The 20,838-nt window shown below is 45.5% G+C and overlaps 1 protein-coding gene across 4 annotated transcripts in view; it reads right to left on the bottom strand.

The window, feature by feature from the left end:
• Window positions 1-1,525: 1,525 nt before the first annotated feature.
• LOC139747459 (putative neural-cadherin 2) overlaps window positions 1,526-20,838 on the bottom strand; it is a 296,803-nt gene continuing 277,490 nt past the window's right edge. For 3 of the 4 annotated variants that reach the window (XM_071659816.1, XM_071659817.1, XM_071659818.1), the window contains exons 14-24: window positions 18,751-18,959; window positions 17,129-17,289; window positions 16,319-16,481; window positions 15,551-15,751; window positions 14,616-14,902; window positions 13,571-13,967; window positions 11,024-11,299; window positions 9,299-9,399; window positions 8,949-9,110; window positions 8,232-8,502; window positions 7,123-7,531 (exon numbers count right to left, since the gene is read on the bottom strand). In XM_071659816.1, the coding sequence (XP_071515917.1) occupies window positions 7,400-7,531; window positions 8,232-8,502; window positions 8,949-9,110; window positions 9,299-9,399; window positions 11,024-11,299; window positions 13,571-13,967; window positions 14,616-14,902; window positions 15,551-15,751; window positions 16,319-16,481; window positions 17,129-17,289; window positions 18,751-18,959 (2,360 nt within the window). In that variant the 3' untranslated portion in view covers window positions 7,123-7,399. Of the gene's footprint in view, window positions 2,905-3,923; window positions 4,167-4,767; window positions 4,975-5,324; window positions 5,454-6,002; window positions 6,113-6,797; window positions 6,988-7,122; window positions 7,532-8,231; window positions 8,503-8,948; window positions 9,111-9,298; window positions 9,400-11,023; window positions 11,300-13,570; window positions 13,968-14,615; window positions 14,903-15,550; window positions 15,752-16,318; window positions 16,482-17,128; window positions 17,290-18,750; window positions 18,960-20,838 lie in introns of those variants that run through there. The other variant, XM_071659819.1, reaches the window with a different exon arrangement.

Genomic DNA, 20,838 nt, shown 5'->3' with positions numbered 1-20,838 from the left:
CTCTTATGTAACACACACACACACACACACACACGCACACATTAGCTAATACCCGGTGCCCATTCATCGACCAGTTCCGAGAGTTAATAGAGCATCAGGGTTGGGTGTAGGTCGAGTGCCATACCCATTATTCGAACTTATGCAAGTCCGCCCCTAGGCTGGCCCTTATTGCCTCATTGTTAGTACCGCTAACCACCACACCACGGAAGCGTATCTCGGTGCTCCTTACACTATGCCCGAGATACAAGGACAGCTGGGAGGCTGGGCCTCACTGAAGCTACTTCTAGGACAACCCAGAGGGTGGTAATTTCCCTCACATTGGTTAATCCCTCGTCGACACTACATTAAGCCGGGTCCTTCCATCAAGCCTATACGAACAAGATTCATGTCAAAGTACTGCCTATGGTCCCAGCTAAAGTCGCACTTATCTACACATGCTTGCACATAATCTTCACTCTTTCCTCGTAACACAAATACTTACATACCTGCTTCAGTCACCACAATAATCTTGAGGGCACTACAACGCATATCTCATTATGCCCATTCGACCCAGGGCTGCCAACCCTGTCGATATGTTACCTCAAGGATTGAAACCGACCCGCCAGATTCAAATACACTTACCCCTAAAGTTAATCATCCATACATGTATATGATTAACTCTCCATACATTCATATAAAGTTAATTCTCCACACATGCATATGAAACTAAACTTTCGACGCATATGTATGAAGTTAACTCGCTCTTCATATATATGAAGTTTACTCTCCATACATATTACACTATGAAGGTAACTTTCCAGACAACTGTTTCTATACTCATGTATTTTTGATCGACGAGAGGTAAAGGGAAAGGCAGCTGTAGCAATAAGTGATTAGTCAAAAAAGCGGATCGGTGGAGTAATATTACAGATTCAAATCCTGAATAGAATGGAATGGAATTCACGACGGGTTTGAAGCCTTAGTTTACCTTAAGTCTGAACCGGGTGCTTTTATAGCATCCTCTACACCCGAGTAGTAGTACTTAGCGTAGGTAGAATGAGCATGAATTTTCTAAGGGTGATATAGCGTTGAAAAGCATTTAATAGTCGCTATGACTAGTGATATTATGCAGAAAACAAAGATGAAAGATGAATATAGTTAGAGACGCAAATATACTAGGAGTATGGCATAAGAATCACTTCAGCTGTTTCAATGATCCCTGTAACTGGTATAATTCTAGGGTATTCTATTATAATCTTTTCATCCCTATACATCTTTTACCAGTAACAGTTTCCGTTGCACAACTAGATAAAATAAGGTAACTGTAAAGTACTACCTTAATTTCTTTCAATATTTTCTTGTCTTTCCTCCAGTGAACAGTGTAGAGCCAAGTCATTAGCATCCATCATTTAATGCATCGAGAGAGGTAGTTCACACAGTATGACTGGTATAATAAATCAGGAAATGAAACAGCACGTAACAACATCATAAATTTATTTTGCAAATAAATTTTAGAAAAATGGAAAACTTATCTCTAATCCTTGTAGAGAGTGACGATTCCTGGTGTTATCATTCTTCTGTCATTCACTGGTGTTAGAGACGTCATTATATATACATATATATATATATATATATATATATATATATATATATATATATATATATATATATATATATATATTCAACATGAAAAATCAATAATGCTATCAATTATGTCAATAAAACCATACAATATGTCACTGCTCAGAGAACGGCTATATCTTATATAATCTTGAGAGATGAACTACTGAGCACCGCTTCTCATATACGGACGATCATCAGTTCGGGCCAAAGAATCCTTTTAAGATACGGACCAAGACGTCTGGCTGGCGTACCTTCGTGGTACGTCGTCGTCATCATTAGCTGGGAACAGCCCTCGTAGTAAATGTTCAGTAAAACCAAAATAATTAGCGTATCCCTGTAGGTGTTGTCTGGATGTGGGCTAGGCTAGCCTAGGGTATACGCTTACTCTGTTCGGGGAGTCCCGGCGAAGTTCATCAGTATGTGCTCTTGGACAGTGTACGAGTCGTATGTGTTACTGGCAGTGGACGTGACAGTCATCTCCAGTAACTGTACAACATTTATAGTCAATGTTTATAAACAAACACTATATATGGTGTACGGGAGCATTACATGGCGAGTGTCATGCAATCCAACAGTAGAATCTACCGGATCTCACAGGTTGACTTTTCCATTTCCAGTATCTATTCTTTTTCAAGTTGATTCAAGAAATGAGAGGCAAAGATGAACAGAGAGAGACGTACATTCTTTGGTACACTAACTGAAATGGCAACATAAATACATCTAGTTTTAGATCAGTGATACACAGTCAGTGTAGGGTATTCAAAAATCATTTAACACTTTCTTCTCTGGACAATGCGACTCGTTCTCCAAAGTCATTTATCAGGTCTAGAAAGGCACGCAGGGCTCGGGCATAGCCTTGTTTCTCGGCGTCGTCGGTAATCTGCCGCCCTTTGGCGACGTCAAAGGAATTTTGTATGGATCGGGTGGAACGTCGTCAGCTTCTTGTATACAATCAGCAGCATGTCTTGGAGGGGACGCACGGGGGTTTGGGTACTACCGTGTCGTGAGGTGCGTTCATATGGAGTGGCGGGTGCGCTGTCGTTGGCGTAACGCTGATTGACTGAGACGGAGGACCGGAGGACAGAGTTGAATGGGCGTCATCTCTTCTCGACTCAACGATGGTGTGGATAATGGTTGCAACTGGAGGGTCTGGTATATGTTTTGACGAGGTTGTCGCGCCCGTATCTTTGACTGACGCTGACTGGTTGGAGGACGAGCCAATCAAGTGTCAAGACTCCGCTGCGTGTGTCGCCTCCCGGAACCCGCCCAAGAACTTTGCGCTGCCACTGCAACTCTCCAGACCTGCGATAATAATAGTATCAATATTAAACTTATTCTTCAATGTCACATGTGTCTCTTGTATTGTGACCTGAAGACATTCCAAAACCCCGTCTTTTAAATACTTTTCTTTCCCAATGTCACCCCTCGTCCATCACCAAAGACAGAATGATGTAGGTTTGGATTGTTAGGTCAAAACAGCCACTACTGCCAAAGAATGCCAGTCCCTCCCCCTCCCCGTGACTTTGTTAGCAAGTGGGAGGCATCTCCACGCACGGTTACCTTCCTATCATGATATGAAGTTAAATGGCTGGTTCATAACTTAAGAATGTTGCTCTTTGGGAGAGAAAAAGAGAAAAAAATCTATCTATTCTGTGCGTCTGATATATTCCGAGTATTCCTATAGGTGTCTCTCTAACACTCCTTTTCTTTTGTTTACCTACAGTGTAATGCCATTCACACCATTCTAGCATATCATACCGAAATTCTCGGGAATAATATCTACGAGTCTACTTTGTGCTCTACCTCCATCTTCTGATTGTTCTGTGCTCGGGGTTTCATAAAAAAAATTGAGAATTTAGGCTACGATTTACAAAATTCATGCATGAATTATAATAGATATAGCGGGTGTGATCTTTTAATCTCTTTGTTACCAATTTCACATATTTTACCAGTGCTCAATATTACTAAAATGTTAATCATTACTGAAAGTGTCAATCATGAAATTACACTTTTGTTGATTTCTAATTCAGTACTCTTATGTAACAAGTAATGTTATTCTCATGAAGAATAAATTCGCTGTAATAATCATGAAAGTCTATTGTACATATGCTTTAGACATAAGACATCTAAAGATAAAGGTATACCATTCAGATCTTTCATTCTGCTCCATCTCTCCGATAGATCGTCCTCCCACCTCAGTCCTTGCTTCCCTCCCACAGGGTGCCCCCACCTACCTCATACCCTTCCTCTCTCCAATCTCTGTCCTTCTCTCCCTCCCACAGAGAGCCCTCCCACCTCCCTTCTTTTCCTGTTGGACTCACATGAGGAGAGCGACCCTGGGGAGGACCCGTCACCCTCGTAAGCATAGTTCCTCAGGTCGTCCCCGGCTGGAGGGTTGTCCATACCTCCCTTGCTCGGTCTTCTTCTCTCGCCAGCATCTTTCGCTTCTACGTCTTGGCTTCTTTCTCGCTTGTGTGGAGTCGTCGTACTCGAAACGCTGCCCTCCCTGCGGTGCCTCGGACTGCTGGGTAAGGAGGACACCTCCACTTGTAGGACGTCCACGTCTGGGGCAAGAAGGGATATGACATCTTATAAGTGTCGTTCATAATGCGAACAGAAATCTTAATGTGGCACAGTTTGAATTTCCTCGGCTTTGCATGACCATCCACTCCCTCTAAACCTAACTGATTCAGACTGGCAATCATTTTGTGAACTTATCATACGTTTCATATCTTACCAATTTCATGATGGTGACTTCAGAAATCTTGACGAGGTAGGCGATATATACGATCCAGAACTATACGATTCAAATTGAACGATCAGCGATAAATGTAATTGTGCAAAACATTGCCATAATGTGAATGAAGATAGGCCCTCCATAATTTTCGGCATCATTACGAAATCATAGCTGATTTTAAGATGTCTAAGAAAGCGTATGTGTTTTCAAGCTTACACAAAGAATCGTTATAGGTCATATAAGTTGATATCAACAACTACCCTCTTAAAGTCTTTGGCAGTCGCACAAAAAAAAATATCAGTGCACCCGCACAGTACTTTATATCACTCACCAGGTAAGACGTGGGCAAAACCTACTAATGTAAACTTAAGGTCAACATTACCTGCCTAACGGGAGGCAGACCACCCCAGCAGGAGGTGGTCAGTTACCTGCGATGTTGGGGTTCTTGGTCCAGGCTGGCTGGCCGTTGGCCCTGGGCGGCTTCAACAGCTGCAGCTCCAGAAGGTTGGGCGTGTGGCTGCACGATGACGACACCTGCTCTTTACAGGTGACGGTGTTGTCCTTGCCGTCAGCCGTGCCCCTGCGCAGCGCCGACCGACGGTGGTGTTGATGTAACAGGAAGGCGCAGATCAACACTACAAGGAAGAACGTGTTATAATGCTGTTACTAATGTTCTCTCATACTCAAAATTCCTTTTAATATCAGTATTGTAGACACAGATTTTCTGATACCATTACTTACAGACTACTTGATATATGTAGCGGTTACATGCACTTTCACGATTGATCAATTCTTTATTTACTCCCTTTTTTTTTATCAACAAATAGATCGATATGATTCATTCTATTGACTGTAACAGCCCTGTACCATTAATATGATTCATTTTATTGACTGACCAGCCCTGTACCATTAATATGATTCATTCTATTGACTGCAACAGCCCTGTACCATTAAGGGTCAACATGCGCTGTGGTAATAGACTTACGAAGAAGGAAGATACACCATACGACTATCGTCATTACGATCCCGAGGGGTAATTTTAGCGAAGTCTCCCCTACGTCTGGTAGGTAACAGTGCTGCCCACTGAACCCCGACGGACATGAACATACGTAACCTGCCATAGAAAAACAACGATATCAGGAAACTTATAACAGACGAACACATTGAAAGCCAACCTTTCTGTTTGAAATAGTGACCCCTTAGTATTAGCATCAATTCAATCATTTGTTATAGAAAAAGCACCAATATTGTAACGGTAACTCATGTAGTATTTGAACACAGTTCCTGGAATCTGAAAGCGTTCTAGAAAATAATGTATATGATCGTAAATTTACTCTCCACAGAATTCATAAAAAGGTAGGAGGCTCATCAATTTGCTCTGTAATTAATCTTGTAAATGGAATACTTTAATCCTGCACTCATTTTGCTCTAATCTTCCTTTAACCTTAATTATCCATTTTTAGTATCTATATCTATTCGGATGTTCTAAAATAAACAACACCTTCACTAGCAAAAGGATTAATACATAACATTAATAAAGAACGAAAATATTTTGCTTTGGATAAATTTCACCCAGATCACTCCGCCTACCAGGAACCAACAAGGGGTCTACAGGCGTTGGGGAGGATGAAAATAATGAGGAGGAAGGTTCCAAGGAAGTCACCTGGCTGGGTGTTGAAGCAGGAGCCACCGTTGAGGCAGGGACGCCACATACACTCGTCCTCGTCCTCACAGGTCGATCTGCTGCTGCTCAGTACGCGGCCTTCACCACACCTGAGCACCGACGAAATAATCATAATAATAATCACAGACGAATCAAAGTTTATACGGTAAGGGTTATAGCCTAATGACCACCAGTAAGTAGTTGTTGATGGATGAAACAAAGAGACTAACAACAGCAGTAGCCTGGTATTTTGTAACGTATCGATCATGTATCTGTCACGTAAGCTGTGAGTGTGGCACTTCTTCCCCGTACCATTTAACTAACCCTTTGTTTTTTCACGCGTGACATTAACCCATGACCCAGCAGGATGGTCACAAAAGCAAGGCTGGAATAGTTGGCTAGGAAGGTAAATTACTCGTAACTGGAACGGATGATCAAATGCGGAAATTGACTGATACCAAATTAACCACAAACATTTTAGGACATGAAAGATTACACATCAGTGAGGAAGAACTGTCTTATCCTCTTTACAAGACCGCAGACATATTCATAACGAAAAGTTCTTTGAGAAACATTATGCAAACTAATAAGGCTACGCGAAATCACCAGCTGTTGAGGTCTGTCATTGAGTGGAATCACTTCGGCTGAAGATGGATAAGGTAACTGTGTCAAGAAGGAAACATTTGTTGCAAAGAAAGAGGAGTTTTAGTAGGTCAGAAAGGTGGATGAGTGACAGCCGAGGGTATAGGATGGAAGGTAACCCACAGGATGACAGCAGTATCCTGCGGTACAGACCCGCAATGGTAGGACCTCCAGGTGTCGACGCAGGAGAGGGGCGCCCTACAGGACACGTTAGCACAGGCTGAGGGGGCGTCACACCCACGCTTCACGCCCTTGAACACGCTGGCCTGACCCCAAGCTGTGCTGTTGACCGCGGGAGGCAGCGGCACACTCCGCCCGGAGATGCGCAGGTCGTCGATACAACATGAAGGAGAAACAAGAGGAATGTTTAATAACACATTGGTCCTCTCTCTCTCTCTCTCTCTCTCTCTCTCTCTCTCTCTCATATTCAAAAGTGACTTTTGGAAAACTGATAAGATTTGTTGACTAATACCTTGAGCCATTAAGTCATCTCATTACAGCACCTCCTTTGTGTCCTCCCCGGTCAGGACAATCCCCTGCCATCATAGTGGACAGGCTTGAGCTCCGGTTGGTAGCCAGAGGAATAGCACACAGGTGATGCGGCGGTCGGTGACCCTGCCTCTTGACACCCACTTCTCACACAAGAACCCTTCACTCTACTCGCCACACATCACTCGCCCCGATCCCTTCATCCCATTCACCACTCACCATCAAAGTAATCGTCGTGGATCTTGAAGACACTGACATCCAGGAACTCAGGCGTCCCTCCGACGTGGACGCCTTCCTGTTTGTCCACCTGCAGCAGTTGGCGCCCTTCGAGCGTCACCGAAGCGTTGTACAGGTCGCCGTCCCCGTCGTCTGCCGTCAGTAAGGTCATCGACCCCAACCTACGGTATACGAGGCACAAACCACTTGTACCCAAAGACTCTACGTATGAAGGTACACACACTTACAACACGTACATCATCTTGTCCATAGAAAGACTAAACTGTCGCAATATGTTCCCTCTTGAGAGACTACCAATGCTCGAAGATAGTCAAAAGGTCACACACAAGCTCTTAAGAAGCAAGGGTTGGATAATTTGTGGTGAGCAAGAAGATGAATGACAAGAGGTGTAGAGGGTAAGCCGGTATCTTCATTACCCGAGATGAATAGTGCAATAAAACACCCTAAAGAGGTTTTCAGGCGCACCCAAGTATGAATCATCACAAAACACGACCGGTTGTAAACACAAGCATATCACACACACACACACACACACACACACACACACACACACACGCATAACTACCTTGCCGTAACTAGTGCCGGAAGTGCAAGGATCTCTCGACAAGTAGAGAGTGATTTGACTTTACAGCAACCAAAGAGGACGTGCCTCGCGACGTATCAGCGATGAAAGGAAATAATGCTAGTACTTTCGAGCAGTGAAGGAGTGCCATGTAATACCAGTGAAAAAAGTACCAGTGCCTTATAGCAGTGAGGGAGCACTATGTAGTAGCAGATATGATTGCTAGTATCAGTCCTGAGGGTGCAAGTTACCTAGCAATAGTGAGTACCGTGCAACAGTAGTATGGATAATGCCAGTACCTTGTAGCAGTGAGGGAGTGCCACCTGCCGTCGGTGAGGGTGGCTCGGGAGAGACAGACGGAGTTCGGTGGTCGAGGCTGAAGGCGCAGCACCGTACACACGCTGCCACCCACTAACTGCACGGACCAGCTGTCCCTCCCATGTTGCGACGACAGCACCACCAGCTCCCCTCTGCTCTTCCACGTGCGGAACCTGACGTGAGGAGACGGTGAGGGCAGATATGTGGAGTCTCATGGTGAGAACGCGGGGAGGTGAGGAGCTCGGAGTGTACCTAGTGTGGAGGAAAGTGCCGCAGGGAGGCAACACTATGAGTAGACAGTGAGCACACACTCGTACCTTCTTCACATGGTCAACCAGAGATTATTTACAGACAAAGAGAGAGGAAACTGTGGAGTTAGAGGATGAGCCCACAGGAGCCTACAGGGTGAAAAGACAGGGGGAGACAATTATGCCAGACATTAGGAGAAGACTACAGGGTGAAATGCCAGGGGTAGATAACAGGGGGTGAGATGCTAGGTAAAGAGTACAGGGGACGAAGCCTGGGGGCTACAGGGTGATGCTAGGGGCAGACTACAGGGAGAAAAGGGAATACTCTCGTGAAAGCCAAGGATCACGGGAGGTAAGAGTGCCACTACAACATCTAGGATGCCACAGGAGGTACGGGAATGGGGTCGGGGGAAGGTGAACCACAACTAACAGCAGTTCCACTTGTCCTACCTGAGTGAGATGGATGTGCTGTAGCCGAGCGGGGTGAAGGAGAGGGCCAGCTTGACGTAACTGTTGAGCAAGAAGGTGGTGGGCGTGGTGGGTGTGGCACAGTCCGACCCCGCCCATCCTGGCTGGCACTCACATCGGAGTGATCCAGGCGACCCATGACACCTGCAAAGAACACCTTAATGGACGAATTACATTTCTTGGCTTCACTGATTAGTACAGACATGTGTCCATGTCGAGTGCACCAGCTGGGTCGGAAGCCAGATACCCTCGACTTCGTATATACACATTACCTCGTTAGTTCTCATGTAATTCATGTATGACCCCCATGACTCCCTGACCTATGAACTGACCTGCCGTGGACGCCGCAGTGGAGGCCTCTGGAGAGACAGTCAGCTTCAGGACAACCGGGGGAGCTGGCTTGGCTCAGGAGGCCCCGGCCCAGGTCCAGCAGCTGTAGGACACACAACTATACAGAGTTCCACACTGCGAGAAGCCTTTCCTCCGAATGTCTGAAAGCTCTTTCCGAAAAGTTAACGTGATTTGATATTCTCCTGATGTACCCCTATGCGAATCACTATGACAATTATTGGGAAGCTCAGACATATTCAGAAAAAAGAGACTATGATAAATGTTAGATACGTCGACCGGCCATCAAACTAGCATGGATCCCGTTAGGGGTCTGATCAAAAAGGTTGTTTTCACTAAACTTTTCATCTTCACTGCACAATTATCTTCAATGACATCTATATGTTGACCATAACCTTATCATAACTAGACCTTTGTGCTCACAACAAACCCTTATCTACACTCTATCTTCATTGTCTCTAGACCTTCATGTCACAAACCCCATTATCTTCACTACATCATACTCAACGATATTCTTCATCTTCACTGAGCTATGTTCAACTCCCTTCTTCAATACAACCAATCCTCACAATACACTAATCTTCTCCAAGATATGTCCAAGGATCATTTCAATATCTAATCTATATTCCTCTTTACAGCACACTCATCCTCACATTACCTTTCCACTGACTAAGTTAAAAGGCCTTGAACTTACGTATATTTGATCCTATGATACTCGCTATAACCTTCCTCGCTAGAAACACCATCACCACCATATCCTTACCTTCACTGAGCTAGGTTCTAGGCCAGCCTATGGCCCAGCCTTGAACGTAGCTTCGATCACTGTGTTTCTGTGTACTTCACCATACACCTCATCTTCATAAGACCTGTAATCAACTACGTTACGTTCACTATGTTATTGTTCACTACGGTCGAATTTTCACAAAACACTTGTCTTCATTAAGGTATATTCAATAAAAATCTTCTATACTATACTCACCTTCACTCCGGTAGGTCATTGTACTCATCTCGATACTCCTCATATACTGTTATCTTTACTGAGCTTGGTTCAAAACCAGCTCTCGACCGCCTTTAAACTTTTTCTTCAAACACACACACACCCGCACACTGTCGAATCCTGGGCATGGCAGTCGGCCCACACCTATCCCAGGTGTTTATCCTCCCTTTGGGTACCCTGGCTGAGGCTGGGGGTGTATGCGTGTGTGCAAAAATATAATGGACGAAATAAGATATGCGCAGGAATGATGAATTAGGGATTTTCCTCAATGGTAGACCAACGCAAAATGAGGACCCATCCTATCATAAGATTTTCCAAATGCTCTTTTCTTTATATATCTGGATGACCTTTAGGAAATTACTGCTAACTTTAAGTCACCTTACGTAACTAAGATACTGCATTTAACCCTATTCAGCCACTATGTCCAGAGCACTTTCCAATATCATACATCTAGACATGTTTTGGTGGGCTGGGAAACATGTGACGGGTGGAACCCTTGTGTCGTGTGAGACGGCAGCAAAGGTCTTTGAACCCTGCGTCCCAAAGTGATTGCCGTCCACAAAGTTCTTCCTTGTAAGTGAGTGGCGCCGTTGGGCTCCACGATCACGTACCAACATCTTATGAACCATGGCAGGATAACACACACACACACACACACACACACACACTCGGAAGGTTTCTCCAGACTTCAGCATCAGTTGGTTTAACTCACCTGGCCGTTCACTCTGATGTTCCTGAGGCACCCTCGAAGGTGCGGCGGATGGGGCAGTGGCGCTCGACCTCTTAGGGCGTGGGCGGAAGGCGGGGCGGCCAGCCCGCCCACTTGCAGCGGCCCACCCATCTGGAGCACGCCAGAGGCTCGGGGTACTCTGGTGGCGACGCGACAAATGTCCCGTGGGATGGGCGGAGCAGAGTGATTGTGGGCTAGACTGATAGGGGGTACGTCGAGGCTGCCGCCTGTGCATAGATCCACAACCATCTCCACAAGCTGTGAGGCGAGGGTGGTGGGGAGAAGAGGCTCACGATAATCTCTCGTCATCACTGACGTCTTTCCACTCTGTACATCGTCTATAACTCTGCCCTTATACATATAACTCTGTCCTTATACATATAACTCTGCCATTATACATATAACTCTGTCCTTATACATATAACTCTGTCCTTATACATATAACTCTGTCCTTATACATATAACTCTGTCCTTATACATATAACTCTGTCCTTATACATATAACTCTATCCTTAGACATATGGGATAGATCTGGTGTATGCTAGTCGCTCATGCCACATCCCTCCAGCAATGATATAAACGTTTTTCTTACTTTCCACTTCGCTCACCAGTCGTTTTCATTCACACCTCCATGCAACCCATCGCGATCCACAGTATATATGCACACACAGAGCACGCCACTATCGTATATGATGAAAAAAAACATTCCTCTGGCATTCTCGTCCAAAATACCTTTTCCCCTGAACTGTTCACACTCTGCATCTATTCAACTCTTTCGCTTTTTTTTTTTTCTTATCTCATAATACCTTCCACTGTGCTACAATAAATTTTCTTCATTCTTCATGTATCTGCCATACGTCCCTTATTAATATTTCGCTTCTGTCATTTCGAAATCCATAAATGCTGTTTACACTTGGCTTCCCTTTTCAATTCAATTTTCCCCACAACTTCCCGAATACAAAATTCCAACCTATACAACCTCGTCCCTTCCCGAACCTACCGTGTTCGCTACCAACAAAGGATTCAATAATACTTTATAATGCGATCGCACACAATCCTCCCAAATCTATCTTGTTAGCCCTGCCGAGGAGGCTTATCTCACTGTAATCCTTACAAATCATAGTCACTCCCTTTACCTTTATACAACGGACCACACACACTACCTTCGTCCGGGTATCTGACATTTGACCACTTTCTCTTCCTTGCTGCCACATACCCTTTCCACGTCAATTCAACATATACTGACCAAGCCATCTATACCAGTTTCTTTTCTTTCATCTTAAGTGAATTACTGCTTCCCTCACTGCCCTGCCCTCTCTTTGCGTCTTTCTCTCCCCACACACTTACCCCCCGAAGCCTCTAACCTCTCACTCCCACCTGTGCCAATTTCCAGGTCTTTTATACCATCATCCTCTATCATTTCTTTGGTAGAGCCTCTCCATCTCTGGCAAACGTTACCCTTGTCACGAGCAGTCAGTCTCTCAGACTTGTTTATTAACCCTAACTCAACACACACATCTTCCTGCTTCACCTTGCTATCTCCCTTCATAACTGCTTGTCATTTCCCATGATATGTTCACTTATCTTTCTCCTGAGATCCCATCCTTCTTACTATTTACTCAAAAGAACTAAATTCATTACTTTCTTTAGTTTTTGCATTTCTATGGCATCATGCTATTCATCTTTCCCCCCCCACGATCTGTTCGTAGCACTCACCAAGTCTCTGTACATTACCTCAACCTAACTTTGCATTACTCTGCTCATTCAAGTACCCTTAAAAGTTAAGATCAACATCCTTCTTGGCTTTCATTCACATCTTTTTTTCCCCCTTTAGTTCAAGAGCATTATCGGCAAAAGGATGATATACATCACCATCATAGTGTATTCTCTGTGAGCCTTACCTGGCTCTCCACCAGGCCTTACGTCAGGCACAAGTATATCACATTCTCTCATAACAGCAACACATTAACCGTAACTCGAGCCTTGGCCTTTGGCTAAGACGTAGCTAACTACGTATATTTCCAGACACTCACGTGCTAAATATATATGTGTTCGTAACAGACATGTAAAATGATGTTATGTAACCTTTGACCAATCATCTTCGCCTGAGACCTTATGACTATGTCCCCCCCCCCCCCCGAGTCATCAATTAATGTCCCGGAAATAAACCACAGAATAAGCAAATAGTCTCTACTCGGGTCTCCATGAATGCTAGCCTCATAGCCAGTGTCGCTAAGTACCAGTGGGGCAGAGTGCCGGCGTCGCTTAGTGTCAGAGTCAGTAAGTGCCAGCGTTGCTAAATGCTAGTGTTCCCAAGTGCTTAAGTTGCTAAGTGAACGTGTGGCTAAGTGCTGATTTTGCTAAGTGATAGCGTTGTTAAGTGCCTGTGGTGCTAGGTCCAACGGGACTAAGCGCTAGTGGGAGTAAGTGCCAGTGGGATTAAGTGCCAGTAGAACTAACTGTCAGTGTGCCTAAGTACCAGTGCAGGTAAGTGTCAGAGTCATTAGAATATAGTAGGGCGACGCTCACCTCGCCCTTCCACACGAGATCGATCCTATGCCAGGCGTTATCAGCCAGGGAGTAGGAGGCGTCGAGGGCCAGAGTGACAGGGCCGGCCCCCAGGTCCAGCAGCAGCGACGGACGTCCGTGGCGCAGCTCCAGCAGCAGCAGAAGCATCAGGTCGCTTGAGGCTGTTGATGTCCCTAGCCTCTGGCCAGGCCCGGAGTAGAGCAGTGTCGCCTCCTCGGACCGGCTGAGCACTTCGAGACTCAGGTGCAGCTCGTCGCAGGGTGGGATGGGCGGCACCCACGCCCACCCACCCGGTGCTGCAGCAACGGCCTCATTCTTCTGCCCGCCCCCGCCGCCCTCGAAGTGTCTGACGACGACCTTACAGCGGGGCCCCCAGGTGCCATGCGGACAGACACATCTGGGTGGATGACAGAGACCACAGAACAGGTGTCGGGGTGATACAATAGGAAGATTAAGGCCTCATAGTAGGCTTTGGTGCGGACAAATACACCTGTGAAAGGAGATAAAGATACTGTGACAGGTGTCATAGGAGCCTTTAAATTTAGGGCAGGAGCTGATAACACATCAAACGTAGTCTGGAAAGATAATGACCTTTAAACATGTGTTTTGGAGACGTATACACCTGGGTATACAATAAGCTCAGAGCAGGTGTCGCAATTGCAAATGTACTTTTAGATCATGAAAATACCGAAGGGTAAGCGGACACCTGTGCGAGTAACAGATGTTGTGAAAGAGGGGCCTAACTTTGGTGTTTTAAGAGGCACGAGTTGTGATGCATGAACAACAAAGACAGTAAAACCTGTAGAGAAGCTTTACTACATGTTACAAGCATAAACTGTTCTTGAGTTCTTGAAGAGTATTTGTTTATCAGCTTAAGTTGCAGGTGCTAGCATTACCATATGCAAATGATCCTGTCTTGTTCCAAAGTTGTTAATAAGATATAGATCTACGATAACAGAAGTGATCACTGTCGAACCCTATAAGACCAAGTTCAATGGTGAAATGCCTAGTGTGTGAACAGCAGCTGGACAGATGCGTAACTCACCCGACGCCAGCGGACGTGGCCACACACCTGCCGCCGTTGAGGCAAGTGTGTGGCGTGCAAGCCGTGTCCTCAGCTTGGACCATGTTGCCACAGCCACACCTGCTGCCGACACTCACCCGGGGACCCACCACGGCTGACGTGTTGGCGTCCACTATGGCGAACCCCTCGCTCACGCCCACCCAGCACCCGCCCACACACCGCCTCGAGTCGTGGGCGGCCTCCTTGGAGGCCTCGTGACAACCGACCACGCCCACGTCTCTTATACTGACGCCTATGGCTTGGCTCAGCTATACTCGTATTGGATAAAATGAATTTTGTCTCACTGAAAGTATTTCAAATTTCTGTTATCAAGTTAGAAATACATTGGATGTCTGGAAAAGTAAACAAAAGAAATTCCAGGGAATGGTCTATCAGGAATCCATATCTTCAACCAATTATGCATTTGTTTGTATATGATTCTTTCATGTATGTACATTCTTTTTTTTTTTGTAAGCTCGTTGAGATATTTTGAAATTTGCTACAGAATTGGATCCTGTCTGCGACGCAGATTAGTTTGTTTCATTTCATGAAAATTTCCCTGGCAAAAGTTTTACGCAAGGGGTTGTTGCTGGCCTCCCTCCAAAATTTGCTCAACAGTTTTACTCGCTTTTGTAAACCGTTGAAGTTGGGGATGACCGGAGGCGGACGGTGTGGAGGGCTTTGTTGTTTCACATTTCTGTTTTTTAATGAAAATACATCGTGAATCGAAATGTGTATATATATATGTATGTATGTGTAGAAAGGCTGAGGGGCACTTTGTCTCAACCTCTTACCCAAACTGTCCCTCACAATGGACAGGAGAGGTAAACAGGTGGATAGATGGGGACAGGATAGGTGGACAGGGCAAAGCAATTACCAACCAAAACTGGTTATTTCAGATGAGAACTGAACCTCACCTCTTGTCTCCTGTAGAGCAAAACATGGTCGAGGTTAGCAACTCCAGGTGACGAGATCCAGACTCGGGTCGCTGGGTTGGTCGCTGGGGCGGCGCCGTCCCCCTCTAGCTGTTGTATGGACACCGCCCTCACGCCCTCGCCGCGACCCTCAACCCACGCCCGTATCGCCCCCACCAGCCGGCTCAGGACTGAAGTTCCCTCCTGAGGGCGGGAAAGGTGTGTGCATGACTCGTAGGAGTTTAGGACGACTGTTACCATTATCATCATCTGGATGAAAATGACAGACTCGCGTGTGGAGTGTACTGCTGGTGGACTATATAGTACATTTGCTCTTCCTTTCAGTCTCAGGTTCCGTTCTTTTCCGTCCCTAATGTGTCTCCTCTTCCCTTTCCGTTTTTTTTCCCGTCTATCTCACCTTCTCTTATTTATCATCTTATTCTTTCTACCTCCTCTTTTTCTCTATACACACATTCTCCCTCTCTCCTCCTCCTCTCGTCCCGAAAGTTTCTCTCAATAATTTTCTCTCTTCTTTTTATCTCTCTCTCTCTCTCTCTCTCTCTCTCTCTCTCTCTCTCTCTCTCTCTCTCTCTCTCTCTCTCTCTCTCTCTCCATCCCATCTAACTTCTAACATTCTTTCATCTCTAACATCTAAAACTCTCTACCTTCAAACATACACCAGCTCCACCGTTCTGACACACACCAGCCTCCTCTCTTCAAACATCCTCATCCTTCCACCGCCTGACGCAGCAGGCGCCCTCACCCCCTGACCTGCTGCTCCTGCTGGACCACACGGCGGCTGTCAGCGGCCAGTGTGAGGGGCGTCACCTCCATGACCTCTCGCCGCTCCAGGGACTTGACCTGCACGGTAACGTTGGCCTCGACGTCCCACTGACCTTGGCTGACGTCGCTGACGCTAAAGCCCAGCTCGTATCTGGTGACAGAAATGGAGTCAAAGTTCAAGGCAAGGTAATCTAGTGACCATGGCAGATGTGTTATTTGAACGAAACTTTCCGCAAAACTCAGAGATAAACAGTTTCCCACGCGGAAAAGAATGAAATGATGTGAGAATAAAGTTATTCTCGGGGTAAATTTCGGCAAGCGTGAGATTCAAGATAATTAGAAAAAAATCTAAATATAGACATGAAATCCTATTTTCATTATCAGAAACTGTCGAAACTGGAGAAAAAAATAATCTGTCAAAATCTAATGAAAATGTGTATATGCATAACGAGAGTTTTATGTTTGACTTTGTCATGTCAAAGTCCATTGCAATGGGAAGCAATTACCGGGCACGTGACAATAGCAATCCAGTCGTTGTATTCACCCAACCACGCCCTTACCTTCACCTACCGGCTATCAGGTGAGGCTGCCACCTAGCTATCAAGTGTAGGTGGCATCTTCATTAACCATCAGGTGTAAATGGAACGATTACTTACCAACAATCGAGTGGGGGGGGGGGGGGTAAACACCTTCGCTAACGAGCTATTAGGTGTGGACGATACCTTAGCAAACCAGCAGTTAGGTGAGGGGTAGCTGTCGTCTGTCATATATGAGGTGAGGGGAAACACCTTCACCTACCGGCCATCAGGGGTGGAGGCAGCCATGGTCAGGTCGCCAGAGGAGGTGTCGAGGAAGAAGCCCTGCTCCTGGTGTCTCCAAGAGTAGGTCTTGGAGGCGGCGTCCCAGTCGTCCGGGTCTCGCACATACACCCTTCCCAGGGGCACCGGGCCCGTCTGATGCTGTGGGGAGATATGTAAAAAGGAATTGACATCCTCCTGTGGGAATTCGGCAGTAAGTGAGGCTTGGAATGTGTGTAGGAGGAAGATGGAGAGAATGAAATCCTCTTAAGTACAAGAAGGCCACCTTGGCTATCAGTGATCTGTAGGTTTTGATAAAAGACACACACACACACACACACACACACAAACTAGTGTGTGTGTGTGTGTGTGTGTGTGTGTAAAATACATAGGAGTAAAATACATGGTACGTACATATACAAGGTTAAGACACGTGGCACCACGATAGAATTCTTGGAGGATATCAATAACCAAACCTGTATCAAGACCAAAGTGCAACCTTGCATTGTCAAAAGAGATAAAAGAAGAAAAATGTCCACCATTACAAAAGTTCTGAGACATTTAGCGTAAGTTTATGATTAGCTCAGATGATGCAGACGGTGAAGTTTGTGGCGACAATAGTGAGTTTGAGCAGCCTTGGTAAAATACTTTGATGGGCACATTTTACGACTGAGTGGCTAGGTTGGGCAGCTAGGCTGGGTGCTTAAGCTGGGTGGCAAGACTCAGTGGTTAGGATGGGTGACTTAGAGGAACTACTTGAATACAGGCACAACCCACTGCAGTCTCACCTCAAACCCACCTGCTCCACATGGATAACTATGGGAACATTTATACAATTTGTTAATATACGATGACATTTCTTGATTACTGACCATCTGATTGACGTAAATCAGAATTTCAACTAATCATTTCTCTCTTCATTTAAATAATTATCATTAGTACAGGAAGTAAAATGGATTGAATATCATCAAAAGCAAAAAGGGAGCTTTTACTACGAGTGTCAGGATAACACAGGCCTGAAACTTTCGGTATCACAAACGAGACAAGCTTGGGAGTATCTGGCAACTATACTTGCAAAGAAATAGTTTGGCAGATTACTTTATATTCCCTAGAGTCTGAAAGACTCTTCAAATGAGCTGGCAGGTAATTCTTGTCTCTAGACTCGAAAAGTCAACATCATTTTAATCATTGCCACTTTACTGCCTTGTTTCGATAACTGTATATTTGTATATCTCTGTTCTTTCTTGGCCTAAGGTTAGAATGTGAGACAATCCCCTTAACTCGCCAGATGATGGGACACTGGCATTTGTTTACATATAAAGAGCTGATCACTATTCTGGCGATTCATCATTGGATGCTTGACCCCTGAAGCACGAAGGTAAGACCCTTGGGTATGATAGCATGACGTTATTATACCTATGGGGTCATAAGGTCGTGCTCAAGAGCATTATGTCGCTGGGCAATATGATGTCTGCCATAAAATTTCTCGAGCAGATCCATCTTTGTCTAGGCTTCTCAAACTTCCTAACGAGTGAGTGGACTGTGAGGGTAGTGGAGGAGGCGCTGTGCGAAAAAAAAAAAAAGAGTGGATAGTGAAGGTCTTCGCGACAGTGACTAACTGACCTGGAGAGTGTGGACAGTGACGGTCTTGGCGGCGGAGGTCATGGGGTTGTCGTTGAGGTCGGCTACGTGGAGGGTGAGGGTGACTGTGGCGGAGAGAGGCGGGCGTCCAGCGTCGGCCACTACCAGCGGCACCAGCAGTGAGCGTCGCTCCTCCCGGTCTAGAGCGGTCCGCGTCCACACCACTCCCTCCCCGCGCCCTCCGTCCCCTCCTGTCGCACACAGACACCAACACATACTAGAGTCCCGTTGCTGTGGGTTGATGCACCACATATCATGTTATCCTATCAGTAAGAACTGGGAAGGGTTCAACCAGACTGTGGGTATATAGAAAGTCTGACTTTCCTTGAAACTGTGGCATGTAACCCGGAAACACAACTCGTGGATATTGTTGTGGATTCTTTGAAGACAATATAATCCGGTGGTCTTTATTACTAGATAGGCTTCAAAATCTATCAAAGATCTTTATCATAAGATATATCATTAACTCGTGTAGTAAAAGAGAAAATCATTGTTGCATCTTTCCTACGGTAGAAAAATTGGTGGATAATCAACTAAAACATGTCTTCAGAGTAAACGTCAAACATATCATATAGGGCGTTTAGTTACCCGTGCCGTCTCAGTTAACATAAACTGAGATTCGATCTGTTCTATGTATGTTTGCGTGTGTGGGTGTATGTTTCCTATTTGTACAATATGTGATGAGAGAGATTTAAACTTTTATATGTCCCTTGTCTTGACATTATCATACATAGACATGTACATGCACCTTACTTCACGTTAGGTGATCATTTATCAACCAACCCCCAAAGATGTAGGATGAACAGCTGGACTGACTGTGATCTAGCTGCCACGTCCCGGAACTCGAACCCGGGTCCGTGAGACTGGTAGGTCACAACGCTAACCACTCCACTACAAAATGTGTCTGTGTGTGTGTGTGTGTGTGTGTGTGTGTGTGTTTAATCACACAGCGATCAGAGGAGAGCAATGGAATCTAGACAATCTGCAAATAATTTTTGTTGATCAGAATAATCAATGAGTGCGTTTGGATGCCATCAAAATCTAATCTATCATAACCTCACAACATTCGACACCGTGTTCATTACCATCTGATGAGTTTTTGATTCCATCAGGTACTGTCCCTGATTAGACGACAATGACCTGAGTAAGCTTCGACCTCATTATGATGCTTGGATCCTATTAAAAGCTCTGGTGCGAATAAACTTAACCCGATTAAACTTTCGACACGATTACGCTCAGACCCGATTATGATGCGACTCAGTTGAATTCGACCCCGATTAAGCTTCGACCCAATTCTGCTCGGACCCAGTCACACTTCCGTCTGTGAAAGCTTCGACCTTGATTACAGTCTGACCTGATTGCGCTTTGACCTGATTGCGTTTTAACGTGATTGTGTTCCGACAATGGCTCCGACTACGAACCCTGGGTTTAAAAGCGTAAGGGCGAGTGCCACAACAGGGTGCCATGACGCATGCCCCCGTACGCTGCCTCTCGATTGCGTTCGGAGATAGATGGCTTTTCATAAGTTGTATAAAATGATTTTCTTCAGTTGACTAAATTGATTTCTGAACTCGACATATACTTGGTTAGTTATGGAAGTCCTTGCAGATCTCTTTGCCGAGTTCTTTCAGTTTCGAGGATGCGCTCCGTGGGGGAACAGGGTAAGGTGTGCTCCTTTAGGGAGGGGAAGATCCTCGACGGTGATAAAGTCTCAGCGAAATGACATCTCGTTGGCGGTGTTGCCGCCACTTGCAGGCGGGGTCTGGCCAGGGTAGAAGATGGGCATGGCTGAGCGTATGGGAGTCCCGACAGAGTGGTATGTGTGTGTGTGTCTTGGACCTTGTAGCATTGCATAAGGGAAAGGTGGGATGTGAGGGGGGAATAAAATGGCTGAGGACGATATATGGTTCAAGACGGGTTGATCGTGTATATATATCCCTGGGGATAGGGGAGAAAGAATACTTCCAACGTATTCCCTGCGTGTCGTAGAAGGCGACTAAAAGGGGAGGGAGCGGGGGGCTGGAAATCCTCCCCTCTCGTTTTTTTTTTTTTTTAATTTTCCAAAAGAAG

Source organism: Panulirus ornatus, chromosome 68 (assembly GCF_036320965.1).
Source record: "Panulirus ornatus isolate Po-2019 chromosome 68, ASM3632096v1, whole genome shotgun sequence".
Classification (NCBI taxonomy): Eukaryota; Metazoa; Arthropoda; class Malacostraca; order Decapoda; family Palinuridae; genus Panulirus; species Panulirus ornatus.
Note: the sequence above shows the minus strand (reverse complement) of the source record. Positions and strands in the feature narration are given on the sequence as shown.